This window comes from Sordaria macrospora, chromosome 7, assembly GCF_033870435.1.
Source record: "Sordaria macrospora chromosome 7, complete sequence".
NCBI lineage: Eukaryota > Fungi > Ascomycota > Sordariomycetes > Sordariales > Sordariaceae > Sordaria > Sordaria macrospora.
In genome coordinates, this window is record NC_089377.1 from 3,012,704 (window position 1) to 3,040,287 (window position 27,584).

A 27,584-nucleotide genomic window follows, 5' to 3' on the forward strand; every position below is an offset into this window, starting at 1 on the left:
TCGATTGCGCAAAGCTGCGCTCGCCGCCACACACCATGTCGACGCAGCAGCAAGCCATAATCATGGACACCATTGTGTCCATAAGGAAGACACTGAAAAGGAAAGCTTATGGTAAGCTTAACTCGCCCTTCCCCGACATCATGGCCCTTCTCTTGTTCGCGTTTCCCATGACTAACCATGGCCACCATCCACCCTCGACAGAATCCGACTCCGACTCGTCAATCGACCACAACACGAACCGAGGCTACAAGCTCAAGAAACGCGCACGATTTGTCAAGCAAGGCCGTCTTGCCAACTCGAATGGACCAGCAGCCTACAAGGAGGTGTGTGAAACCCTACGACGCATGTGTACAAGGTGTCAGACTTTACGTTGGGGAACCAAGCAAGGAACAAATGAAGGGGACGCACCAAGACTGACTCTTCTGCTGAGTGCTACAAGGTCGTTGAACATGCGGGCTATCAGCGCGCCGTCATCAACCAGAACCTGCCCCTCATCGACGAGGACGGCTACGATATCGACAGTGACGATAACGAAGAGCGCGTCCAGGAAGCAATCAGCGCTACCATGGACGAGAACCCATACGCATCGATCCGGTTAGAACGTGAGCGGACACAATATGCGCTTGACGATCAACAATAGAGGTGCTGACACCAAGCTTCACAGAACTACTCGCACCCCTTACATCCGTCACCGACCTACCGAATCACCCGACCCTGTCGCGACCATTCAAATCGAAAGCCCTGACCGAACTCGTCAACCAGGCCAACGCCATTAGCCGAAGAGAGAATGTTGCCTTGTGGAAGGTCAAACCGTTGCTTACCAAATTCGTCGGCGACAACTCGTGGGCCCCGTGCGGCATGATGATTGAACCGACCGACCACGATCTCTTTGAGGATACCTCGAGCTTCATCAAATGGGTCAGCAATTGGATCCCGAATGCTGCTGATGCCGTGTCAGCTGGAAATAATACCAAGGCGATCGAGAACGGACCTGTCAACGACGACAACCACGAGGCATCGGCCTCGGAGCCTAAGGAGGCTGCCCAGACAAATGGCGACAGTGGGGATAAACCCGTTCCAGATTCAGTTGCCGACGATGATCACCTCCCTGATGCTGACGCACACCCAGACGAGAAGGAGGGAACCGAGGAGGACAGCGCGCCAAAGGTCAATGGCGAGAAGACGACAGACGAAGATGTTGAGATGACCGAATCTACAGAACCAGCCGAGTCAGCACCCACTGACACCAAGACGGAGGCCCCGCAACCCAACGGCGAGACAAGCAAGGAGCCTGAGCAAGCGCAAACAGAGACAGTAACAACGGAGATAACCACGCAAAGCGCAGACGAAACTACGAATGTAGATCAACCGGCACCGGCACCGGCACCAGTAGATGGACCGACAGAGCCAGCAACAACAGTATCTGAAGACATGGAAATGGCAAACGCGCCCAACGGTGAAGCTATCAAGGAGGCGGCGGAACATCAACCAGCAATCTCAGGTGCCGAGCCTGAGAAGAACCCAGAGCAAATGGAGCACAACCACGAGCAACAACAACCACACCAAGAAGCTCAAGAGGAGCAACACGTTCATGGTGCAGAGGACTTGCGAGCCAAGCCTAATGCTCAACGCAATGCTGCCCTCAGCGCCGTGGCGTCAGTAGCGGCACTCCAGGAATTTCTCGACGCACCATATATTCACCCCATCTTCCTCGCCCCACGAACCTCGCATCCCGACCGCGATTTCGGTCTCCCCGAGCAAGAAGCCGAAGACGTCCGCCGGTTGCTCCAGCTGTACGTGCAAAAGCAGGAAGAAGTCTGCCGCGGCACCCGCAAGCTGTACGAGGGTCTGCGCAAAGCAGACCGGTACCGACAAACGGTGCTCTCGTGGGCCAAGGCCGAAGCGCACAGCGGAGCCAACCGCGACATGTCGGACGGCGAAGACTGGTACGACAAGGAGGAGTGGGGTTTAACGGAAGAACTCAAGAAGGGAGAGGATGAGGTGGAGGAGGAGACGGCGGTGACGCAGAAGAAGACGAGGAACAGGAAGTAAGCAAAAACCACAAAACTGCGAACCTCCCCCTCGTTGACTTTTCTGGCTTTTTTTCTGGCTTTTTGCTGTATCCCCTTTCGTCGTATTCCCCCCTGTTGCTACTGCGTATAACCTTTTTTTGTTTCTTTGACTTGTTGACTGTATATACTGCAGGCGGTCCTGAACGGACTTTTTCATCATGATGTATGTCTGGCGTACTGATTGGCCGGATGGTTGTCTGGGTGGTTATCTTGTGGCTTAGGAGAAAACGGCGCTATGGGTTATGGGTATGCCGGGTCGGATCTGGGAGTTTGGGCGCAACTGGCGAAGAGGAATGGGCAGTGGACTCTTATAGAGTAAGTATCTGAGCAATGCGCTACTCGGAGAGCTGCGGACAAGCGATGCAGAAGGTATATCGACCAGCTTTGGACTGTTGGCATGGAAGGTCTTTGAGACGATAGTCAGATAGCTTCAATTCATTGGCGATCTCATTTCATTCAAGGTTCACGACTCGCACCAGTGGCGACGTCAACGTTTGTATCAGATGGCACTTTGACAGTTTGACAGGTTCCGTTGACAAATAGCGTGCGTGGACGGCGTGGCCCGAGCATGGCGTGGCATAGCATTTGAGCTTATAACGACACCGAAGAAGAGCCCAGATGAAAGGCAGAAGTCGAAGTCAAAGTCGGAAGTCGGGACGAACAGGATGCCGATAATAGAAAGGTGGGTGACCCCGCCCGTAGTGGAGGTGGGGCTTCGCATCGGATATTGAGCATATCCATTGATTGGTTTAGACAGAAAGAAAGATTTAAAGATCAGACGGTTGCGGCTCCGATCGCAACTGACAAGCGATGAAAGCGTCCATCGCGACCAAACTGAGTTTGAGGAGATGGGGCTGCAATTTTACTTTGGGTGGAAGGTTAGGCTGTGATTACGTGTTTGTCGGTCGGTCGCTTAAAGGTAGAATACTGTTGAGAGGGCGAATTGGTTACCGTTGTAGGAAAACATAAAAGAACGATGAATATTGAAGACGATCTTTTAAGGGCAAGTTCAGGTGAAACCGTTACGTTACTGCTGTCGGGTCTGTGCCCTCAGAGCCATGCCATGTGTACAACCTCGGAGACGACTTGAGAGTGAAACAACAGACGTTATCACGAGATCAATCAGGTCTTCTTTTCAGTCCTCTTCGACAGCAATCCAACCCATATTGATGTTCTCGTTGTTCCATTCATTCATGGGCACGATTCACCCAAAAAGCTTGTCCAGCTTCCATTGTCACACGCCCGGCGGCGCCTCCAACATGCATGGCGACAGGGGACGCTAACCCTTAAACAGCCTAAGCTAAACGCCGCCCCAGATTGCTTGAATTGCGAAAGAAAAGGAGTGAAGTCCGCTCGGGTTGTGGGCGAGGACTTTCAGAGGAGGGCCTGGAAGCAAGCGGGAACGGGATCCATCACTGGCGATTGGATCCTCAGTTTGTCTGTCACTCGCATGGACGGCATGGTTTGGTGGTTGCGGGAAACATGGTCCATGGATGATGGATGGACGGAGCCGAATCCGAACGGAGGGGATCCAATGCAAGGAATTTAAGATTGGGGAAAGAAGAAAAAGTGAAGAATTTGAACGGAACACACTGCAAACTGAAAGCTGGACGGTGGAATAAAGAAAAGGGATTGATCGTCCCTTTTTTTTTTTTTTTTTTTCGTTCGCAAGGGCCCTGCTGGCTGCTGCACGGAACCAAGGTTTGCATATACCGATTCTCGACTCTCGTATGTCTCCGAGCTGGTGGTCCAAACGAAACTCGTGTTAAACACTCGAGACTCGAGAGAATATCCTCACCTTACATCATCTCATATCTTCGTCACTCATCACACCCGTCACCCATTTATCTTCCTTCGACTGGTCGCTTTCATCCTTATAACTCTACAACTACAACTACCGATCGACCGACCTCGGAAAAGCTCACAGAATCTGAGACGGGTAGAGCTGCAGACGTACGCCTACATACATACACTTCCGTCAACCGCTCAGCACAGCACCGCATCGGCAGTCAGACTCGGCGCGGATTCTTGCATAACGACATCCGGGGAAGAGAAGGAGTATGAGGGAGTGAACATAACAAGAAGACTTTTCAGAGAAAAGGACGATTGTTTTCGCGTCTTGAACCGTCAAAGTCCCAGGTTTACCGCCAGTCCTGGTTCTCGTCAACGACTTCTAGTTTATCTCAACACCAACACTCCCTCCCTCCTTTAGAGGGTGGGTTAACCGACGACAACAACACCAGCCTCACACTCACTCTCCTTTCTATCAACGACCGCCACAGCACAAACAAAACCATGGCTGCCGACCTCAAGAAATCCGGCGGGCACCCCCACCCCAACCCAGTAACAATCACCATAGAGGTAGCCGAAGCCGCCGGCGCAGCCACAAACACAACCACCGAATCCGTCGCCGGTCCCGCCGCCCCAGTCCCGGCCACCTCTTCCGATCCCACAACAGACCCAACCAAATCCTCATCCAGCAGCACCTCAGCCCCCGACGAACAAGTCTACCCCAAGGGCCTCAAACTAGTCCTCATCATCGCCTCCCTCTGCCTGGCCGTTTTCCTGGTAGCTCTCGACCAAACCATCATCGCGCCTGCTCTGGGCGCCATCACGCAAGAATATGGCACAGTGAAAGACATAGGCTGGTACGGCGCCGCCTATCTTTTGTCAACAACATGTCTACAGCCGACCTACGGCAACTTGTACAGGATGTTCTCCGTCAAATTCGTCTACCTGTGCGCTATCTTCCTCTTCGAGATCGGTTCCCTCGTCTGCGCCGTCGCGCCTACCAGTACCGCGTTCATCGTGGGAAGAGCAGTAGCAGGCATGGGCACCGCAGGCATGTTTTCCGGCGGCGTGGTTATTTTATCCTACACCTTGCCATTGCGGATCCGGCCGATGGCCTTCGGTCTAATTGGTGCCATGTGGGGCATCGCCTCCGTCGCCGGCCCGCTGCTGGGCGGCGCGTTCACAGACAGCAAAGCCACCTGGCGATGGTGCTTTTACGTCAACTTGCCGATTGGCGGGGTGGCCATGATTGCGATTTTTGTGTTCTTGCACATCAACCGGGAGGATAACCCCATGGGACTGACGGTGCTGGAACGGGTGAAGAAGCTGGACTTGGTGGGCACGGCGGTGCTGATTCCTGCGATTATCATGTTGCTGCTGGCGCTGCAATGGGGAGGGGCTGAGTATGCTTGGGGGAATTCGCGGATTATTGGATTGTTTGTGGGCGCGGGAGTGATGGGACTGATGTTTGTGGGGATCCAGAAGTGGAAGGGCGATCGGGGCACGATTCCGCCGCGGTTGTACAGGAATCGGAATGTGGTTTGTGCCATGTTTTTTGCCTTCTTTTTTGGGGCGGGGTTTTTTAGTTTGGTTTATTATTTGTGTAAGTTTCCCGCCTGTCCTTGGACCGATCGGGTTGTTTGAATTGAATGAGAGACAGAAAGCTAACAGACGAAACAGCCCTCTACTTCCAAGCCATCAAAGGCGACAGCGCCGTCAAAGCCGGCATTAAGCTGCTGCCCATGCTCATCTCCGTGGTCATCACCTCCGTCACCACCGGCGGCCTCATCACCGTTGTGGGGTACTACAACCCCTTTATCCTGCCGTGCATGGTCCTCTTCAGCGTCGGTGCGGGCATGATCACCACCCTCGGCATCAACAGCCCCTTGCGCGAATGGTTCGGCTACCAAGTCATTGCCGGCCTTGGCATCGGCGTCGGTTTCCAGACCGGCGTGCTCGTCGTCCAAAATACCGTTTCTCTCGAATGGATCCCCATCGCCACCGCCTGCGTGCAGTTCCACCAGTCCATCGGCGGCGCCATCTTCATCGCTGTTGCGCAGTCCGTCTTCCAGAACGGCTTGTCGGCGGGTGTCAAGCGGAACGCACCCGGTATCCCGCCGGAGATCTTCATTAATAGCGGCGCTTCGCAGGTGAGACCGATCTTGACGCAGATGGGCCGCGAAGACCTGATTGAGCCTGTCCTCGAGGCGTATTTGGAGGGACTGAGACACAGTTATTACATCACGGTGGCGTGCGCATGTTGTGCGTTTGTGGTGGCTTGCGGGTTGGACTGGAAGAAGATTCAGAGGAAGAGGGGAGGCAAGAAGGAGGGTGATGGTAATAACGAGGAAGCGGGGGAGCAGAAGGTGTTGGCTGATGAGGAAGCTGGAGGAGTGGAGAACAAGCCGACAACGGCTGTGAGTGCGAATGCGAGTGAGGAGGTGAAGCCTGGAGGTGTTGAAGAAGGAGAAGGTTTGAAGGTTTTGAACGGATGATACCCAGATGATTTTGCTGTATAAAGAGCGTATTATGTACAAATGTATAATGTCTTTTAGGGCGATGAAATACGCCGGCTTGGATAAAATCACATGGCGCTTGTCGTTGTGCGTGTGTTGTGTATGAGATACTTGGTTATCATGAGATCTGGACAACGTGACATGTTTCTCGTGGGTACTGGGCAAACCACGTATGAGACATCCCAGTTTGACACTTTGTCGTATCTTACATGGTGTTCGAACGATGAAGCGAAAAGTTCTTGTTCGGCAAGAGTCCTCACGCAAATCATTCTTCGTGATGCCCAGTGTTTTGAGTAATCACCTCACCTGGTGGTGATCGTCCGAGAGTCACTCTCGCACATATCAAAACGTGATTCCTCCACCATGCACAAAAGCCATGTAGAATGAAGAGTTGATTATTGGATTGGGCATATATACTATTGAAGAACGATTAAGGGACTGGATGGAGTGTTCTATACAAGATCGAAGGCCAAAAAGAAACAAACCAACAAACAAGAGTCACTGCGCAGTCCGGGAGTCGAACCCGGGTCACTCGTTATTCTGTGCTCGCCGCACGTGTGTGGGAAACGAGAGTACTGACCGCTATACTAACCGCGCCTTCGTTCTCTGGTTTTGGTTGTTGATGATCTGTCAAACAGGTTCTATGATAAAGGGCAAAAAAGAAGACGGTTTCGGGAAGGTGCGCTAAGGCAGGCGGTTGTTTGCTGTTTGAACTGTTAACTGTGGGTTGCCGTTGGGGAAGGAAAGATCTCCCGTCATGCCAGGGCAGACACTTGACGGTCAATAGGAAAGGAGCCGCCATGAACGGGACGAAATGCGGGCAGGCAGACAGGTAGGTGGACGAAAGGAAACTACGAACAGGAAGGATCTGTTATGCTCGTTGCCCTGAACCTCTAGAGTCTGGGAGGAAGGCGCAACCTTCGGTAACCGGAGCCAAGCAACCTCATGAGACGGACATTTACGGGTAGAAACCCAAGCCGTACTCCCCGATGGAATGATTCATGAAACCAAAGGCGTGGCTGGTTTGGACTGTTGAGAGAAAGGTCAAGGGCATATTTGATTTTCAAATCGTTCGTGTTGAAACTCGTTTTCTTCTACCTGAGTGTTTCACTGAATATCTGCGCCGGCCTCAAATATTCCGTACGTCCTCAATTGCAACACCGGACAGAGACGGCCGTGGTGACTTCCAAAACAAACCAAACGCTTAATAAGTATCTAACGGATTATATTCTTACTAGTCCCGAGTCTCGCTCGACACATGGGAAGTTTCTTGTGAATTTTCTTGTGATCGTTCTTCTGCCCGGATAAATCTTTCTTCTTTCCACAGTTTGCACTGTCTATTCTAGGTAGTGGAAAGATCCTGAAATACGAACGAATGAAAGGGTTTATGCTACTTAGACCCAAGGGGTTTGTCTACCGTCGGACATTGACCACCTACCTACTACCTATAAGTGACAGCACGTTCGATGTACTTCTTGCCGATCATAGCTTTTGGTGTGGCCTCTCATAGGCAATAGTGTCATAGTGTCATACCGGGCAATTATTTAGAATAACTACCTAGCTTGGTGTTAATACATGCAGGGTAGGAGTAGGAGGCACCGAGCCTGATAATACATTGAACTTGAATGAATAGGGGAGTCCTCACCTCAGGTATTAATTCACCAACACTCCACTGAACAGGGAAAGAAATATCTGCAATGAATGTACTTAACACTTGAAAAGTACCTACCTACCAACCCGACAAGCTCAATGATTACAAGACATACCTTGTACATATTTCTGGTTGTAGGTCAGGAAGTTATTTACACCAGCCTCGTGTTACACATCTTCAGTGCAGTGTATAAGGTAGGATCATGATACCATGTCTCTTCTAGGAAGACCTCGCTTAAGCGAGCCCAACGCGACGCGAGTAAGTACCTACCGGTGACCAGTGGCCGGTCAAGCTGGTTGGTGTAGGCAATGACGAGTCTCTAAACGAGTAAGCCAAGAGCCCAAGACAGGCAGCTGAAATCTCAAGTCTTGGGGTTTATACTTTGTGATCCTTGGACCTTGATTCCATATTTTATGTTTTTCTTCCTTCCTTGGCCGGATGGCTGTGTTGTGTTGGCTGGGCACGACAAGTGGCAGCTAAGAGGATTTCGCTGCTGAACATCATTCGAAGCAACTAAATGATATTTGTAGTTTTTTTCTTCTTCAAAGACCCACGTATGCGTATTGCAATCTCTTGTTTTGGTAACGATGTCCGCCGAGTAAAAATTCAGGGCACTCTCATTGAAAACTTCATTCCTTCCACTCAGAGTCAGAAGAGAAGAGGTTTGAAAAAGAAAAAAACGCATATCGAGCTCTCGACTTCCTGATCACTCCCAACACGATGATTGAAGTGCTGTAGGTATAATTGGACGACAAGATGAGGCCGTATTGCGCCTTCAACAGAACCGTATCTTGGTATCATGAAAGATAACCAGGGAAATGATCGTTGATCATCAAGCAGGATCGATCTCACATGATGGATGTCCGATGGGCGGTACCGGAAAAAGCAAAACCAAGGACCGGACCTTGTAAGTGCCTCATCGATGGTCAGTCCTAACGATGGGGAGGAGGCCGCCGATCATACGACGGAAAACATCATGCGTGTGTGGTGAAGTCACTTTTTTCTCGAATCCGTAGAGCGTAGAGCATCCTCAATCAGTGTTTGTACATATCTGGCGGGGGTCAGTCTAAGTTGGGGGGTCTTTATGTAGTGTATGTCCGTAATAGGCAATGGGGGCCGATGGGAAGAGTGGGGGTACGATTCACGTAACCGTTGTGGCGATCGTTCCCTCACAATCATTTTCGTTATTGTTGTTGTCGTTGTCGTCTCCGTGGGGCATTTTACATACCTCGGTCGTATTCCCGTGGGACCACCAAGGCTTTATTAGCCAAGACATCCTTCATCCCGAAATTTGAAGGTGTGTTTACCCCAGGCATAACGTGTCATGTGCAAACGGGAATGTCGCGGCTCACGTACGAGATGGTTTGTGCTTAGCAGAACGTAACACTGCGGCAGTTCAAACTGGGATGGAGAAAGGCGGGGAACTTGGAGGGGAATGGGGGAAAGGGACCCCATCAACGATATGAATCGGGGAAAATGGAGTCCGTTGCTGTGAGGGGAAACGGAATCGGTGGATAAAGGTTACAGTACAGAGGTAGAAAATAGATTAGTCAGGGGTTCATGCGCTGGGAAGCCCACGAGGTGTGCACGTCAGGTACCTACACTACATGAAATCCGAAAGTGAGGGGATAAATGTAGTACTATCCATTATCCAAGGCACAGCCCCCCTCCAAACTTCGAGTAGGAATGTATTTTGAGAACGACACTCGTCGAAACCGGCATGGAAACCCCGAAATATGGTCAAGCTATCCCTACCCGCGGAAATGCCCCAATGAGCTGTTCAAAAGCAAGGCGAGCGGGAGTGGGAAAAGTAACAGAAACGACGAAGAAGTTACCATATTAGTCAATGATGGTGATGGAGCTGGAGAGGGGTAACAACCAACGCTGGATTGATGGAACTTCAGCCCCTCTCCACGCTTCACGCACTCACCTCAACTTCCCGCGTTTTCTCCTGGCCAGCTTTCAATTACATCCCTACCTCTTTTACCCCTCAACGCGCCTATCATCCCTGCCGAGGCCGTCTTATGCGTACGATGACAGAAAATTGTCCCAATCGTCGTTAGCTTCCGCCGGATGGTCTCGGGCACGGGACGTCTCCGGGTACTGTCTCTGTACTGTACTGTGTAAGTCGTTAGGGCTGTTGGATGTATCCGGACTACACTCCAAGGCCCCAAGGTATCATTTCCCGACTCTTGTAGGCTTCGGAGTGGGTCGTTTTGTTGGCCAGTTTTGCGCGCCTCGTGATGTCTTTGTGCATAGTATTTGCAGAATCAGATATGGCGATGGTTGCTAGTTGAAGTGGATCGAAACGTTGGGGCATCCTTGATCAAGTAATTGATGCCATGGCCTACAATTGGTCTGGAATCTGCAAGGAACCTTGTCGCCGTCTGTGTTGGCTGTGATCCTGCGTGGGATCTCAAGGGTCGAATATCTTGTGGTAAGTATAGCAAACCGTGTTAAAGGCGTAGGGGAAGTACAGCGCGTACTGTATCCTGGAAGCGTATCTCGTTCCAAACATCATCTCAACCCCACGGAGTGGTTAACCGTAGCAGTAGAGATACGAACAACAAGCGACGAAGATGTTTGATCGTGGAGAAAATGAGCGGCTCCGTCCGGCCATGGCCTTTATCGACGTGCACACTATTCACTCACTCCCAAGTGCGGCGAGTCTGACGTGCAGCAACAACCGAGTCCTTGGCTCAGACTCGAAAGGGTTGATCGAATTGACCAACATGACAGAGGTACACAAATGGAGGGGCTTCCTTGGTGCACTCGATTGGTCGACCTTTCCGTCAGATGACCGAAATATGCAAGTCGCTGGAATGGTGTGAGGTAGTTGGTGCAGCGTGCCATACTCTTAGATGGCGAGATACTGTTTGAAATCTTACCTGCTACTTGATTTCCGTCTTGCTGACTACTGCCATATTTATGGTGTCATGGTGTCATGGTGGCATAGTATAGGTCTGATCGAGTGATGATTTTGGATGTGTAAAAGCCGGCTTGAGATGAAGCGTATGCTGCTCAGCAGTCTGGACCATGTCATCAGCATTTCAGACACCGTATTGGTGGCTTCAATTTATAGGTAGCCGCGCCTACACTCAGAATATCCTTCATCGATCAACCATCAGGTGGCGCCAAACCAGATGATTGCATTATACATGGCGAGTCCAGCAAGTCAAACCACAGCGGCTGTTGCCGACGCTAGAGGAAGTGTGGTAGAGTGCTGCCCAGCGAGTGTCGGACCCGTTGGTACGGATGCAATTATGGTTGGTGTAACAGTTTGAGCCTCCTACATGGGGTCCGGTCGATACCACTTGATTGGATTGTGGGTTTGTGCCTTGGCCGTTGGGGGCTTTCGCGGGGAGCATGCCCGCCACGTGGAGGACTTTTGGCTGCTTGCGTTTTGACAATTTCGAGAGGCCAAACGGCTACCGCGAGGGTTTCGGGCCCGTTCGCCTTGCTCTTGTCCGTACCCTACGGGAGAAGTGGTCGGTGAGAAGATCAACTGCAGTTACCCGGGACTGGCCATTCTACAGGTTGAAGTCCTCACAAAGACCATTGATAGGGTTTTATGCTTGAGTGTGTCCGGGTATCTCTACCCTTGGCTTGTCGGTTCGCGCAACGTCCGGTGTCGAGGGTCGGAGGCAATGACGAGTTCAGGCTTCAACCCGTGGCTGCCTTGTCGTGCCCATGCCTCTCAGAGGGCAAAAGTCGGTATTCGCCAGCGGAAAACGCCATGTTGCAAGTCTATTCACTAGAGTAGGTGGCGGCTAGTTGTTAGGGAGAGCTACACGAGACTTGGGAGGACTGACCGTGACTAATAGTTAGCAGAGGCTTAACACGCTATTGGTTGAGCCAAGGACAACATGGACAGTGCACTGGTCATTTTGGCAGCCCGACAAATCTCGGCAGTTCTCCGGTTGCCAGTGGCAGCTTTGGGCGGTTATTCATAGGTAGGGTAGCGAGTTGTGCGACATGACATCTTGACCGAGTGAAGTGCCTGGCGGAAAAAGGGGAATGGTAAGGCCTGATTTGTGAAGAGTCCGGGCACGGCAAAGATACGTTGCGGGGAAGGTTGAATTGATGGTTGGCGCTTGTGTCGTAGATGGCAAACTCTCAATTTCATCGGTATCCAGGAGTTGGGTGGGCGGATTTCAATTCCAGGACTCGACTCCATAAGCGCAGTTGGTGGAAAAAATATCGTCGCCGTGGAAGTAGGTGGAGGAAGGGAGGAGGATGACTGGTGGTGGTGACGACCAATAATACGAGAGACGATCAAAAGGTGACAAGGTGTCGATCAATTGCGTGGCAGAACGAAGAAAACAAAACTCCCCTGGGAGACGGATTGTCGTGACAAGGAATTCTAAAAAGGAAGAGGTCAAGTTAAAATTGCCGTTGTTGAAATGTCTGTTGAGTTCCCACAAGGGAAAGAACGACTGAAGATGAGGTGACGTTGGAAAGCTGGGGACTGCCTGACTGGTGCGCTAGCTCCACAGCCTAGCAGTTGGGATCCAATAAGATGAGTGACTCAGCGAGCGCTAACAGTAGCCGCGCTAACTCAACCCAGTAAGTGTTAAGCATGGTTAGCATCTTAGCAGATCTTGCTAAGGAGATCTAGACTTGTCTGGTCTGAAGTTTTGGAGACAGATCCCTCCCGTTTCCAAAAAGTATCCAGGTATCCAAGCGGGAGCACAGACCGTTGTCCCTTTGCCCTGCCCACCTTTCGACCTGACATCAATTCCAACTTCGTCCCTCCAGTCATCCAGGTCGGATTCAAGACCCCGTTTGGAGGACGCGATTTTCATTCAGCAGCTCACTGGCCCTCACCCACACGACCGGAGCCAGATCCCAAGGTGCCTTTTTGGTCCCAAAACCAAGGCTCTCACCAAAAGACTTGCAGGATATCTAGCCTTGTTGGGTCTGGCTGCGCCGGTGGCTTGCATACGCCAAAGTGCCCGGTAAGCCCGTCGCATTTGTTTGTATACCGTATACAGCTAGGCAAAGACGTACGGCCTCAAGCTGTCGGTGATTGGAAGATGACCTATGTACATCAGATTGCCTGATTGCCTTGCGCCGGAACCGACCGTTGTCCCACGAGGTTATCATCCACAGATGGATGATATGATATCAGTCCCTGGCCTTGGCCTAAAACCCATGGCGATTTTCCAAGCATGCCCAAGACAAGGCAAAGGACAAAGGCAGGGTCAGGCAGATGGCACAACAGTGGGCGGTTCTGGGCACTGCATATCACAAACGATTGGGACAACGTGGGAGTCTCGTCAAGCCCGGCTACTGCTGAAAATGTCCACGCCAGCCTCTGCCTTCTGTGATGACTGCCGATCGACTGGACCGACGCCCAAAGGGACGCCCTGGGATGATGAGAGAAGTGTTTCATTTTCATCACGCCTCAAGCCGGTGATGCTGTGTTACCAACGGAGGGAGGCTGCTGCCACGCTCTGCCATGCCATGCCATGCTATGCCATTTCTGCATCGCATGTGCTGCAAAGACAGCAGAAAACAGCTGTGCAGGAAGCCCTCAACAACACATCTCTAGGCATTCTACTCCCTTGAGCCGCCAACAGAACACACTCCTCCCGCCAGGCTTCACCGATCCCTTGGAGGTGAAAACGTCAACAATGGTTTCGAATCAATCAACCCCGGGTCATGATTTTCCCGTCACGCGACCTGCTACCAGGTGAATGGTGGCCGAATTATGATTACACCAAGCAAATGCGTGGCTTGCTAGCTGTAACGACGGCGTAATGGATACGTACAAGTGTTTCGGTGTGGATATCGCTGACGACCTTGGCACAGTGTTCACCGTCCATTGCTCACGGAAAAGTACATGGTCAACCGACGCCAAGTTCGCTGTCCGTCTCTTTCTCCGCACTATTAAACATTTTGGTGGTTTCTGCACTCCGCAATCCGCTTGTCCGGGGCCGTCCCAAGTGGAGAGAGGTACCGTGGTGGGGTACGTATCCCGCTCAGGCGGCTCAGGTACTCCTGTCAGCAGCCTGTTAGTGCATCCATGGAAGCTGGAATGCTCATTCACGACGTGACACGATACAGAGATCTCGACACTTTTGCCTCCAAGCACATCGACGTGTCAGGGTCAACTGGCCGACTCGTGACCTGGAAGAATGACGATAATCTCATTCCCACCGTGCTGGACGCAGTCAAATTCCCGCCCGTGCTACGACTCGGTAATCATCAGCCGGAGTGTGTTAGCATTCGCTACCTACGCCAGACCTGAATGGAACTATCAGTGCACTAACCCCCACTGCCTCGCCAGGGAGTCGCCCGCGGCGGCACCCGTCCACTCCCCAATTTCCATACCACCTACCAAAAATCGGGCTGGTAGACCCAGGCTGCTGGAATCTTGGGAGTTTCAGGGCCAGGAGCAGAGATGCCGTCCATGGTCCAGTCGTGGGAGGAAGGAAGGAGCGAGGGCAATGTGGGCTGATACTGTATCGACAAATGGAATCGATCCGAATGTCAGCCTGCCACTCGCTCGCTCAGCATCAACCCGGGCGGCTCTTTCCCTCGGTGTGAAGAAAGAAGGAACCAAGCAGGAAGGCACCTGCCGCAGGCAATCCTCCAAATCACAGTTGGAAGAAAATTTTCAATTTCTTTTCTTTTGCTGCCGGGCAAGCAGACCGAACAACTTCCACTTGGAGCGAGACAACTCGACTCCCTGCACAGTCTGTGACTGGACTCTGTCCGGCTGGTCTTGCCTTGCCCGTCTCTACTACACTCGACACAGTACTACTCTTCGTTCCTCCAAGGCACGATGGCCACCACTGCATCCTTCATTCGACATGTTTTTGCGCCAATCACGACCAAATACTGAAGCTGTGCTCAACACCTCCAATTCTGCCCTAGGGATGGGATGTCAAGCTTGATCCAGTCCAGTAGAGGCATGGATCATAATGTCTACCCGTCATGACAGCACCACCCACAAGTCTTCAATCTCCGGAGCAGGACCATGGTAGTTTGTCAACCAAGTTAAGCCGGGCACTTCAGCCGGGCCTTGTTCGAATGTCCGTCTTCTTTCTCTGCACATTGCTGATATCATACAACTTCCACAGTAGTCAGCCTCTCAAATGCAGTCTCTGTTTCGCAACACGGATGAGCCCTGTGCCGCGCAGAGAGGCAGACAGACAGAGCATTGGCAAGCCAGTTCAAGGTCGCTCGCGAATGCTGCCGCTGTCTCCCTTGTTGGCTTGTTTAACGCAGGCCGCAAAGCATGCATTCTGAATGGCCAGAAAAAGACATTCCAAAAGTGTCACCTGCCCCTCCAGTGCCCTCCACGCCAACCATTGACAACGCAAGCACACCCACCAAGACGCCCTTGACCACCCCCGAACCGGACTCTCGCTGTTCCTCTAGGTACGCGCAACAAGTCTCAAGAGAAAGAGACGTTCTGGCGGTATTTTCAGTTGAGGCCACACTAGAGAGAGCAGCCATCACAAGTAAACATTCATTCAAGATAGGAACAGGTTAAGCCTCACGACGTCCGGCTTGCCAATGTGGGTGTAACCTTCCTGCTGAAATCTCATTGGCCAGCCAAGAAACATACACACCCCTTCCGATATCGAAGCCTTATCGAAGCCCTCGGGAGCAAAGCACGCAGTATCCAGAAGGCTGGAAATGACGTGACCACCATGGCAAAATCCTGCGGACACCAAGTCTAGGGAGACACGATACAAGACGTCGGATAGCCCGCCGAATGTGTGAAACAATCAAACCGACCATATACCTGAACCTTCAGGGCATCACCTGATATCGGTAGAGGTACTACCTGTAAGGTTCGTACCTCTTCTTGTCCCATTGATGCTACGCAAACACTCTGCCATTCGACACCTCGTGGCGCTAGTCCTTCCTAATGACCGTCACGTTCGATTTTGACAAACCGCATCCTGATGAAGCAGGCCGTGGTTTGTGTCGCCAAACACTTGTCTATACCCGATCAGGCCTTCCGGATCACTGACCGCCAGTTGCGGAACGGGGCATAGGAAAAAGAAGAACGGCATGGCCCGCTGAGCGCTAAATGTCAAGTGCCTTGGACATTGCCGTGGAGTATCGCAAAGAAGAGCCTCGATTGAGCTTCTCTTGGCCCACTCTTCACCTTTACCCACCTTGGCCCCAGGATCCTCGCTGAACAATTTCTTTGGCAAAGTTGTCGCCTTGCCATTGTCGAGTCCTCTGTGCCCTATGTCAGGGCGGTAAGTCTTGCTGTATCTGCATGCTCTCTCAACGGGCGGACAGTTGCCCCAGATTCGGCCAAAGATGCATCTACCGTATGGTTTTTGGCCCACGCAAGCTGCTAATAAGGCCACAAAAAAGGTCGAGTGCCGCTCTTTGCGCGCTCACGCATATAGTAGGTACCCGTATGCACGGCAACAAACGTCCTGACAACAACCCCTGCCATGATCCCATATCTGTTCAAGATTAAGCAACTTTCCTGACCTCACTGAACAGCACCATGTTTAAGTGAACAGAAAGCAATGTGAAACTGGCGGTCGAGGTGTGCTCGTTGTGACGTGCACCTGCTTGAACACCTATAGCCTCATGATTGGCATTAGGCGTGTACCAGCCGAGGGCCTTGGCTCCAACAAAAAGACCATTACACAGAGCCACAAGGCTGAATCCATTCGGCCGTGAATTCATGTTGGATTTCTCAAACCTCGACTGTTCATTACCTTTGCTATTCCAACCAAAAAAAAAAGAAAAAAAAGTCAAGTGCCAGATTGTCTCCAGCGTGGGCACCAAGTCGTCAGCTGAAATGTCTTGAACGATGGCATAGGCACAAGCACCACAAAAAGAGTATATCTGCCCTGCCCGAGCCAGGCCTTTTTACACAAGACGTCACCAGCATCTTTCGACTCCTTTGGAGGTCTGACGAAGCTACTGTCCAAGAATATCACGCCTATCCACGACATCGACGGGTAAGCAGAGATACACTCCAACTACCCCTCCTGGTCTAGCGTGAGATTTCTTGGCTAGCCGCCTTACCCATCATGGGGCAACAATGGGGTAACTCGGGGTAACATAGCGGCCCTTGTTGACGGAGCCGGCCTGTCAGGCTAACCCCCACACTATTACCGTCCACCACAGACGGGATCCTGGAAATAACCCCCTGTCGTGTATGGGTCGTGCCTCTTCCCAAGACCCGCAAGACGAGGACGAAAAAGAACGTCGCTCAAAAGTTTGGAGATCAAAGAAAAGAACAAAAGCGGTCGCACTGTATACTTTGGGTTTTCTTCTCCCCTTTTGCACGAATCAGAAGGCCTCCTTCCTCACCACTCCACAACCTCTTGCCCTCAGCTTGCCCATGTCTCCATGTCCGTCGTTCGGCCTGGGCGGCGATGGGCCTTGGCTCCAGTCTTGAGTACAGGCGTCCACCTGGAGTAACGCCACCAATCCGCCGGGCTACTGCGTAAATCATCCCAAGCGGACAAGATCAAGAACTAACACGACAATGGCACAATGGGTCCTTTCCCCATCACCGCCTCGGGTACTGACCCACGGCTATCACTAACCGTCACCATGCCCCCCTGCTTCTTTTCTCGAAGACAGTAGTCAGCCGATACACTTTCCTTCTCTCTTGCTTGGAACTTTCCTCTCCCAGTCCCATTTCCTTCCTCCCATTCCTCTTTGTACAAATATCGACCACTTCCTTCCACGGATTCAGAACGAGCTGACCGTCATTGCCCTCCCATCTTCCTGTCTTTGTCCACATTCCCCTACTTCTTACATCATATAAAGCCACACCAGTATTTTACACTCAGTCAACATGGCTCCCCACAACGACTCATCACCGGCTGGAAGCTTCACCAACGGCTTCAACAGAATGGCCTTCCAACCTTCGGGATCATCCACTCTCACGGTAGAGGACTTGACAGCCGAGCTGGGCAGCTCATACGACAGCAGCTCCATGGACGCCCCCATCTCCCACGTCAAGCGCCCCCTTGTTCCCGGCGTCTATGTCCCAACCATGTGCTTCTTCGAGAAAGAAACAGAAGATGTCGATACCGTCACCATTGGTCACCATGCGGTTCGCCTAGCTCGTGCCGGCGTTACAGGCTTGGCTACTCAGGGTTCAAACGGAGAAGCCGTTCACCTAACCCACTCTGAACGACAAGTCGTTACCGCAACCACCAGAAAAGCGCTCAACGACGCCGGATTCTCCCATATGCCTATCATTGTTGGATGTGGCGCTCAAAGCACCAGAGAGGCAATCATACTGTGCCGTCAAGCATGGCAAGCTGGAGGAGACTACGCGCTTGTTCTCCCACCATCATACTACGCAGCTCTCTTCGCTCCTTCATCTCGGACCATCCTCGAGTTCTTCAACGCAGTTGCCGATGCATCGCCTATCCCGATCATCATTTACAACTACCCAGGTGCCGTCAATGGCATGGACATGTCGTCAGATATCATTGTCCAGCTTGCCCAGCACCCGAATATCGTTGGTGTGAAGCTCACCTGCGGCAACACGGGCAAGCTGAACCGTGTGGCAGCGGTTACTCGCAAGCTCTCAAAGAGATACGATCCCAAGAACCCCGACTTCTTGGTTCTAGCGGGGTCTGCCGACTTTTCTATTCAGGCCTTGGCAGCAGGTGGACACGGAATTCTCGCTGGCCTCGCTAACATTGCCCCTAAAGCATGCCTCAAGACCATCGAGCTCTGGAACCAGGGAAAGCACACCGAGGCTCAGGAGATGCAGGAAACTGTCTCGCAAGGCGATTGGACTGCCATCCAAGGCGGCGTTGTTGGAGTCAAGGCTGGATTGGAAGAGTGGGCAGGTTATGGTGGCTACTGCAGAAGCCCTCTTCCAAGACCTACTTCAGAGCAGTCCAAGAAATGGAAAGATGGATTCAAGGACTTGATCATGCTTGAGAAGTCTCTCTAAGGCTCACCAGTTGACAAGATCGAACATTTCCGGCCGATTTTGACGAAAGTCATGGCAAATTCCTCATATTCGGTCATCCATGAGCCCGCGCGGCAACGACATGGCTGAACCACTCAGCAATCGACTCGTTTCCCCTTTCTAGCAAGCAAGCGAGGCTGGTCAGCAAATACGAGCCCTGCCTCCATTTCTTCATGCTTTTTCATGTTCTAGGCGTTCTTAGGGGGGGACAGGTTACTGCGGTAGCAGAAAGATGGGAAACTCAAAATAGAGAATTCCTCGGCGTTGGGATAAGGGCACAGCATGGGTCAATTGGGTTAACGGCAACTTTTGCGGAATGGCTGTTAGAAACCGCACTGCTTCATGAGGAATACCTCCTTCAGTCACTCTTCCCTTACATGTATTACGGCGACATTTCACATGCTGTTGGATATTCCGAGGTATCTATTTCATCTTCTTCTCCGTTTCCATGTTTTATTCAAAAGAATTACTTTGTTATCAATGCGACGTTGTATGAGAGTCCGCGATCGTTCACATCAATAAGCCCACGTCCACTGATGCAATGGCTGAGCAAACAAAACTCCATCACTGCACCGCAAAACGCCATGGATCTAAAAACAGACAACGTCATAAGCCTTCGATCGCACGAACTGGGATTTCCGGTTCTTTTCTTCTGGCTACGAGTGTCTTGTGGCATTGGCCATTTATCTAGCCGAGACGGGTCCAGGCTGTGAATTGGCCTCCTTGTGCTACGAGGGACAAGGAGTTGCAATGCCAAGTGGGCAAAGGCTAGCTCGTGGTTAAACAAGCAAGCAAACATGAGCTCATTTTTGCAAGCCCAAATTCACTGCCACGTGAATAGCACAGAGACATGGACACCCAACTGGGTCATGGTACCGATCTGGACCTTGTCGCACTGGCATAACCCAGTCAGCTATCCCAAGTCCTGGATCTGGGTAAGTGAAAGTGAAGTACGCACTGGCACATCTTGAAAACATAAGATGAAAGGTCGCTAATAACATACAACCGAAAGGGTGCCATCAGTTCGGTGTGCATTGACCATCGATGAACAAACTCCTGCTCGCGTCTAGCACAACGAACCACCAAGACTTCATCACCACTTGAACACAACCTCGGCAGGGACTTCCGCTCGACTTAGCACAGAGGCTGACCTTTGGGCACCAAGTTTCCGAACACGTGAAGCCCATTTCTCTTCCATGCATGAGCACGACTCAGAGTCATATGAATCAGTAGCCGTAAGTTGATCACGGGAACAAGCCATGAAGACTAGAACATAAATATCGGTATCAAGGGCAGCCACCTACCTGTACCGTCAAAATCGATGGCTAACCTACGACACAGGGCACTCAATATTCCAATTTGTCCTTGTATCACCACGGGGGCAAATTATTTCTCCGAGCAAGCCACGGGTCGGACATATCACAAGAGTTCGAACAACGGCGGTTCTGCGATATCGGCTCCGCAACGTGGACTGTCATCGGGTACAGTCCTTCCCGATTTCGTTATCTTGTGTGATGTGGAATTAGGGGCGAGAGAACTGGAGGGGGAGGGGCATAAAGGTATGTGAAAGGCCGAAAAACGAGTAAACAATCCACCCATCTGCTGTTACACCACCTCTAAACAACATTGAAACAACTCCTTTGCTGTAAGTCTTTGTATAACCAATCAGGGGCTTGTCGCTCCATCAGCCAAGAAGAAGACTCCAAATATTCACACCTACATAAACTAATGTCTCACGGGCATGTCGGTATCATCCGACGGCCGGGAAGTGCGGTATTCCTTCTGGCGTCGGGCGGGAAAGAGAAGGAAAAAACGTGAAAAGAGCATGACAAGGGAAGCTACGCTAGCGCAAGGCAACAAGAATGGGGGTAGGTGAGGTTTGTTGAAAATGTGAGAGTCTCCTTGAGAGCCGCATTAGGCCTTAACGCCTTATTTCATTACCATCCCCCAACTTTTGCCCCCATCCTCCTTGCTTAGCCTTGCCCGCTTACGGGCGGGACCTTGCACAAAGGAAAGCTGGGAAAGGACGTGGGCAAGACCACCACGGGATGACGCCCCCCACGCCCAGGTATGCAAGAACCACACCAAAAAAATCATAAGGGGGGACGGGAAAGCAAGCAAGGTGTTTGCGAAGTGGTGGGTATAGGAGGAAAGGGTGGGTAAGAAAAGGGCTAAGCTTGAACCCGTCGCTGTGGGCATCACCACCACAAACACACACATCACCCGCCAGTACAACCCGCGCGGGAGCCGCACGGTGAATGTACCAGACTAGAAGGATACCGGATTCCTACCCTCCTTCACGGCGAAGGGCGGAGAAGCACGACGCAAGATGGAACGAGGCAGATGTTCCCCTTGCAGCCCGAGCCTTGTTGCCCAACGGCTAGCTGCTGCCAGTAGCATGATGACGAAAGATTTATCTACCAATCATCCTTCCGTCTATCCGTCCACCCGCAATCCCATTTCAGAGGTTGGTACATGCACTTGCACAAACACAGATTCATCATCTTTCCATCTGGAAGCTCTTCTTAGAACCCCTCACCACTATCAGCAGACCACCGGCGGCACTCTCGCTTTTGATCTTTATGCTAACGCGTGGTGGCGCCAAAGCTGTATGAATGAGACACACATACGGGAAGAAGCATAACACCCCTTACCTCCTTGTCGCTGGTCGGTGTGGAATCCTCGTGGTGGTAGCCGTCGAATGCGCTGTCCACACAAGATCGCCCACACAACCGAGACCACAGATTTTGTTGTCTCTTCATTACTCCTCTTCGCCTTCTCTCCTCTCGTCTAGTTGTTCGGCTGCAAGTGCCCGATGAGACATTTACTAGCCGAGTCTGCCGAGTTGTCCATTTTTGCGTAACACAGCATACGAAGAGTAACTAAACATACCGCCTATTCACGTCTCCTTCCCCTTCTCAACAGCCCCATGGTCTTCAATCTGGCCACTTCATCTTTTCCCTCTCCCTCCCTCTTCTGTCTCTACATATTGAGAGGAACTTATACGAGTTGCAGCTGTGAAGTTACGGAATATGTATGCGCCTGCAAGCCTCTTCACCGCTAACCATGCGTCAGAGCTGGATTGTTTGGTGTGGTTGTGTGTGTTTATGTCGGACATTATCTCTCTCATCTCATTGGGTGGCGTAGCCTCTCCTTGTGCTCATACTCCCGTTTTTCGTCTTTTGTGCTGTCCTTATTCTAGAAGAGGGGAGACGATCACAAAAGGTTTTGGTCATATCGTTACAGCGCTTGCACGCGCGCGCCCGGAAAAGGGGCTGGGCTGGGCTGGACTGGTTCCCGGTTCCAGTCGTTCGTTTTTTTTTATCTCTTTTTCTTTCGTCGTCAGCAGTTCAATGGGCGGAACGAAGTACCTGAGCAAGCAATCATGTTATTCACCGGTACATTACCTATGGGAGCAATTGCGCTTCTGGAACCCTCCTCGTTTATCTTTCCGTGGTTCTTCAGATCCTTTCCATCTCGTCTTGTTTGTACCTGCTGGACTTGCTGCGGTGGCTACCTACTATTATTATCAGACCCATGACTCCTTTAAAGGGCTCATGGTAGGCCAATTCGTCATCCATTAAATATACAGAAGGGTCCCCGTTGATGATCTTTTTCAAAACTAGCTTCGCTGTTCTACTTAGCTCCTTTTTGCGACACCACTTTCCTCGAGTGAGTGTACCCGAGGGGCGAGAAAAACAAGAACTTTTAGGTTTTTTTGTTTCTTTTCTTTTCTTCGGCGGCAGATACCTGAATTACGAACAGTTCTCAGGAACGAACCAAGCAATAATAGGTACCCTTCGGCCGATACCAGGCACTCACACACCCACCCACCCACCTGTCTGTCACTTTTCAACCGATACCAACAAGAAAGCAAGCAAATTAGAACACATTGCCCAACCATCCCTTCCACCCACCCACACCCACCCACATCCCGGTATCACGCCGGGATCCCTTTCCCAAATGGAGGTTAAAGCAAAAAGGAGGACAAGGAGGGCGGTAGTGGGGACGAGGAGTAGCAGCATCAGCCTCATTGACCTCACACCATCACCATCGCCATCATCAGGACTCACACACATGATCACATTTACTACTCTTCTCCCACTCCTCCTATTAATCAACAGCTTTATCTTGCTAGCCGCGGCTCAAACACAGACCACACCGATTCCGGTCATCGGCGTCACGACGGGTGTTGATGCCAATACGGGACAGAGGCCAATTAGGAGGAATGTCAATGATCTCTACGCAAGAGGAGGACCGCAATGGTAGGTAGGGTGAAGTGGCTGCTTCGTGGGGGTCATGTCATAAAACTCATCCCCAGTATTAGTATATGGCTTACTGACTTCTCATGTCTACCTTAGGGACCTCTACATCCTGGCCCTGTCGGAGATGCAAGCGACGGACGAGTCGGATGAGCTCTCGTATTTCAGCCTGGCAGGTAAGTGGAGAATTTCTAGCAGACCCTCCCTGGAGGAGCAGAAGACAGCTCTTTTGTGACGGTGGTGGTGGTGGTGGGGGGTTATCATGAATGTGAAGCTGACTTGCGTGTTTGTTGAAAAAGGTATTCATGGATTACCGCACAAACCGTGGAATGGAGTCGAGCAAGTGGATGGTGCGCCTGATGTTGGGTACTGTCCCCATGGTGTAAGTGTTGTCTTATATGAGATGCGTCTCTTCATGACGGAGATATCACAGATACTGACTGTTACCAAAATGCGTAGGAAACTATCTTTGCTCCATGGCATCGACCTTATGTTGCTTTGTTCGAGGTATGGGACCCCGATGGCAATCTACACTAGCCCCTTGTCTCTAGTCACCATGCCCACATAACATATCGCAATCACAATCCATCACCTCTCCACACCCTCTTCTCCCATCACCTCACGCACCATTTACCCACCCTGGCCTCACTACCCACCCCCCTTTCAAACCCCAACTAACCACCACCCTCCCCCAAACAGCAAACCCTAGTCACCCACGCCCTCTCCATCGCCTCCCGCTACCCCCCCTCCTTCCAAGCCGCCTACACCGACGCCGCCCGCACCCTCCGGCTTCCCTTCTGGGACTGGGCCTCGGACCCATCCTTGCCCATCGCCGTGATGAACGACACCATCAAAGTCAGCAACACGCCCAATTCCTCTCTATCTTCCCTATCCCCGCCCAACACCAACGGCACCGGCGGCGGCAGCGGCGCCCCGTCGGGCGCCGTGGGCGTGATGGTTAGGAATCCGCTTTATAGCTATCGGTTCCAGAACGGGAGTGTCATGTATGGGTTTTCCCCCGAACGCATGAAGTTGAATCCGCAGACGGAGAGGTGTGTTGCTTTAGAGAAGATGCCGGACACGGAGAATGGAACGGTTGTTGGGAGGAGGAGTGAGCCGTGGATGGCGGAGGAGAAGATGAGGGATGTGGGGAGTGGATTGAGGGATAGTGTGGTGAGTTTACCTTTCTTGCTTCTGTTTCTGATGGTATGTGAAATCTGGGTGGTTTGGGTGGGACTGGGGGTCGTGGTTCGTTACAAGCTGCGATGAACTGCCTGGAATAAAAGGTTCTGGGTTTTCCTGGAAGTGTCTGGGCGGAAACTAATGGTTTTACCGAGGAGTGGCTCAGGAACCACGATTTTGGGGAAGACAGCGCATAATATTGGCCCCTACCTTACTTTCGTGGACGGACAGCCCAACTGATGACCTCAGAGCTGAACGAACATTCTGCTGACTTTGTGGTTACTCCCACCTTCCAGTACGATCTCTTTGTCAGACCCGATGCCTCTGGAGGATGGGGAGCCGGAGGGTTCGAGAATCCTCACAACACAGTCCATAACAACGCTGGTTGTAGCTCCGGTACCTTGGCTAACGTCGCTTGGTCCGCTTTCGACCCTCTGTTGTGAGTACCTATCTATCTCCCACAATGGCGAAGTGTTCGTCCCTTCACTAACTAATAACCCTTCCATTCACTCCCATTCAGTATGCTCCACCACGCAAACACCGACCGCCTCGTCGCTCTCTGGCAAGCAATCTACTACCACAACACAACTTTCAGCTTCACCACCCCTTCGGGCGGCCAGCTCGGCACCAAAAAAGGGACTAACCTCACTGCTGACTCCCCACTGAAACCCTTCCACGCCCAGTTTCCTGCTACCAACAGCAGTACACCACCATCGGACGCGGGGGGGTTCTTCCATACTAGTAACTCGGTGGCGGATCTCCGGACGTTTGGGTATTCTTACCCGGAGCTGAACACGGATTGGCAGATAACCGATAAGGAGAAGTTGGCGGCGCAGGTGAAGAAGGCGGTTAATAAGTTGTATGGGTCTGGCGATGATGAGAGTGCGAATGGTGTGGCTAGACGGGAAGTTGATGAGGATCTGAATCCGGAGGATGCGCTTGGCGAGGAGGATGACAGCACCGTCATTGATGGTGGGAAGGAGATTGATGAGAACAACAAGATCACCTTCCGCCGTTCGAGGTTGCGGTCCCTGTCTCTCTCTGCTTCCACCTCCACCACCAACTTTAACTCCCAGGAAGATAAAGAAGGCACCACAAGCACCGACGGCAAACAAACAGAAGAAAACAACAAAATCACCTTCCGCCGTTCTCGCTCCCTCGCCAAGTCCCTCTCATCCGCCAACTCCAAGAAACCAAAACGACAAACCTACGGCCAAAGCCCTACCAAAAATTACTACTATACCGCCGAGCTCTCCGTCGACCGCTCCGAAGTACCTCTCCCATGTACAATCTCCCTGATTGTCAATGAGGTGGTCATGGGCCGTATGTCCCTTCTGGGCATGCCGATGGAGGGAATCGCGAAGGTGAGTATGCCGTTGGCGAGGCCGCTTAATGATGCTGTTAGGAAGAATGGCGGACAGCAGACTCGAAGTTTGAGGGGGAGGATGAAGATGAGGGCTGCTGCTGTGAAGGAGTCAAAAAGGAGGGGATTGGGGCACGTGGATATGACTCCTAATAGGATCATCCCGTTTTTGAGGGGGAATATGACTGTTGAGATTCGGGCGGTAAGTTTCCTTCTTTTTTACCCTTTTGCGTGGTTTCTTTTGATCTTTCTCCCTTCCACTTCCAGAGTCTGCTCCCAAATATCTTTCGTGATATCCTGCTTTTCCCTATACTTCTTGCCCGACTTGCCTCCTTCCTACAACCCGTTCCGCCCTTACAAGACACAGGTTCTCCAATCCCTGGGCAGCATCTCTCCTCTCCCCAAATTCTAAACACCGCACTTTCACATGCAACAAAGCTCATCTACGTCAGCAAACTCTCTTATGGATATACTAACACCACCTCCCAAAAAAGAACGACGAAACCCTAACCGACCCATCCACCGTCCCCTCTCTCCACCTCGACATCCAAGACTGGGAATACATCCCCCGCAAAAACGCCAGCGAGTTCCCCATCTTCCAGAACCCTCGGAAATGGCCGATTGGGATTCGTGGACCGGGAGGACATGGAGGGTATGGGGGAGGCGGACACTAAGTCAAGGTCTGGGTTTAACAGGTGGGGGGCACCGAGGAGAGTATCTTGAGCGCGTTAAGTTTTTTGTTCTTCGTAACGGAAGCTTTATGGAGGTAGAATGAGAGTGCAAATGAACGGAAAGGAAAAGAAGGGGAAAAGAGAAGGAGAAAAGAGAAGTAGGGAGATAAGTAGGGTACACGAGGGGGACAGGAGGGGCCAGGAGGGAACAGGAGGGAACAGGAGGGGACAGGAGGGGACAGGAGGGGACAGGAGGGGACAGGAGGTGGAGGCGGGATAAGGGCAAGTACCAAAGTGTACCTAGTGTAGGTGTTAGGGGAAAAGAGCATAACCTTAAAAAAGGCCACGGAGGGCATACCCATATACAGGTATTAGAAGAAAATGGTGACGCGGTCTTTACCTGCGATGGACTCAATCCATCGCCATTCTTCCCTTGTCTCGTCTTGCCTTGTGGGGTGGGAACATGGTATCTCTGGGGGAGCAAAGCGGTTGCTTCGGGTATCTTGGAGCTTGTGAGCCGGGAGAGCAAGTCGGTCGCTCGAGATGGTTCTTGCGTGAGCAAGTTGGTTGCTTGGAATCTTGGAGCTGGCATCAAAACAGTTGCTCGGGGTTTTTTCGCGAAGCTTCTGAGCAAACGGCTGCTCGAAAAGATCTTCTCGTGAAAGAAGCTTGTAGGGGGCGGCCAAGCTGAGGGTTCAAGGAGTGTCGTCCTGAAGAGGGTGCTGACAGTCACCTAGTTCCTCGTTTGGCCTACTACGGCTCAGCTTCCTCCGTCCACGATGGGCCTACTACAGCTCAGCGCGTTGCTTGGAGGTCGACAACGCTATTCAAAATGACGGTAGGGTGGAAGGCTTTGTGCAACATGTTATCGTTCGATTCGTAGTTGTCCACACGCTGCGAATACAGCTCGGTCTTGCCGGCTTAGTAGCGTCTTTACCAGAGGTCTAGACCGAAAAAAGGTAGGCTGTAGATGCAAGTTGGAAGTCACACCGCAATCGCGTTTGGACTTTTCAACAGCTTGACCGAAATAACACAATGTTAGCGTTGCTCATTCTTGGTTGCATTGATACGGCAAATAAAATAAAAAAGATGCCCGTACAGCTAAGCAATGGGAGGAAGGGTGTCACACGGACATTGCCCACA

The 27,584-nt window shown here is 51.7% G+C and overlaps 5 protein-coding genes and 1 non-coding gene across 6 annotated transcripts; 5 read left to right on the forward strand and 1 right to left on the reverse strand.

The window, feature by feature from the left end:
• Window positions 1-35: 35 nt before the first annotated feature.
• On the forward strand, window positions 36-2,527 carry SMAC4_07905 (uncharacterized protein; the record flags this gene model as incomplete). The annotated part of the gene is made up of 3 exons (XM_066090711.1): window positions 36-323; window positions 440-602; window positions 665-2,527. The coding sequence occupies 3 exons, from the start codon at window positions 36-38 to the stop codon at window positions 2,050-2,052; spliced, it is 1,839 nt and encodes a 612-aa protein (XP_065947815.1). The 3' UTR covers window positions 2,053-2,527.
• A 1,211-nt stretch (window positions 2,528-3,738) lies between these two features.
• On the forward strand, window positions 3,739-6,440 carry SMAC4_07904 (uncharacterized protein). Its single transcript, XM_003350539.2, has 2 exons — window positions 3,739-5,466; window positions 5,544-6,440. The coding sequence occupies exons 1-2, from the start codon at window positions 4,368-4,370 to the stop codon at window positions 6,356-6,358; spliced, it is 1,914 nt and encodes a 637-aa protein (XP_003350587.1). The 5' UTR covers window positions 3,739-4,367; the 3' UTR covers window positions 6,359-6,440.
• A 441-nt stretch (window positions 6,441-6,881) lies between these two features.
• SMAC4_14129 lies at window positions 6,882-6,976 on the reverse strand. The gene is made up of 2 exons: window positions 6,940-6,976; window positions 6,882-6,916 (listed from the first exon to the last, which is right to left on the reverse strand). It is a non-coding gene; the product is annotated as a tRNA-Gly (tRNA).
• Window positions 6,977-15,133: 8,157 nt separating this feature from the next.
• SMAC4_14130 (uncharacterized protein) lies at window positions 15,134-15,385 on the forward strand (the record flags this gene model as incomplete). The annotated part of the gene is made up of 1 exon (XM_066091790.1): window positions 15,134-15,385. The coding sequence occupies one exon, from the start codon at window positions 15,134-15,136 to the stop codon at window positions 15,383-15,385; it is 252 nt and encodes an 83-aa protein (XP_065947816.1).
• Window positions 15,386-17,738: 2,353 nt separating this feature from the next.
• Window positions 17,739-19,620, forward strand: SMAC4_07903 (uncharacterized protein). Its single transcript, XM_003350538.2, has one exon. It carries the CDS (start codon window positions 17,827-17,829, stop codon window positions 18,943-18,945), a length of 1,119 nt encoding a protein of 372 aa, XP_003350586.1. The 5' UTR covers window positions 17,739-17,826; the 3' UTR covers window positions 18,946-19,620.
• Window positions 19,621-23,040: 3,420 nt separating this feature from the next.
• On the forward strand, window positions 23,041-26,707 carry SMAC4_07902 (uncharacterized protein; the record flags this gene model as incomplete). Its single annotated transcript, XM_066090710.1, has 8 exons — window positions 23,041-23,228; window positions 23,325-23,401; window positions 23,525-23,607; window positions 23,685-23,732; window positions 23,925-24,398; window positions 24,704-24,846; window positions 24,928-25,972; window positions 26,265-26,707. The coding sequence occupies 8 exons, from the start codon at window positions 23,041-23,043 to the stop codon at window positions 26,442-26,444; spliced, it is 2,238 nt and encodes a 745-aa protein (XP_065947817.1). The 3' UTR covers window positions 26,445-26,707.
• Window positions 26,708-27,584: the final 877 nt, after the last annotated feature.

Excerpts from the sequence above, each read along its gene's own strand:
- SMAC4_07904 (XM_003350539.2), top strand. The coding sequence starts at position 4,368 with ATGGCTGCCGACCTCAAGAAATCCGGCGGGCACCCCCACCCCAACCCA. Across the intron at positions 5,467-5,543 it reads TAGTTTGGTTTATTATTTGT|CCCTCTACTTCCAAGCCATC; the intron begins GTAAGTTTCCCG and ends CAGACGAAACAG.
- SMAC4_07903 (XM_003350538.2), top strand. The coding sequence starts at position 17,827 with ATGGCTCCCCACAACGACTCATCACCGGCTGGAAGCTTCACCAACGGC.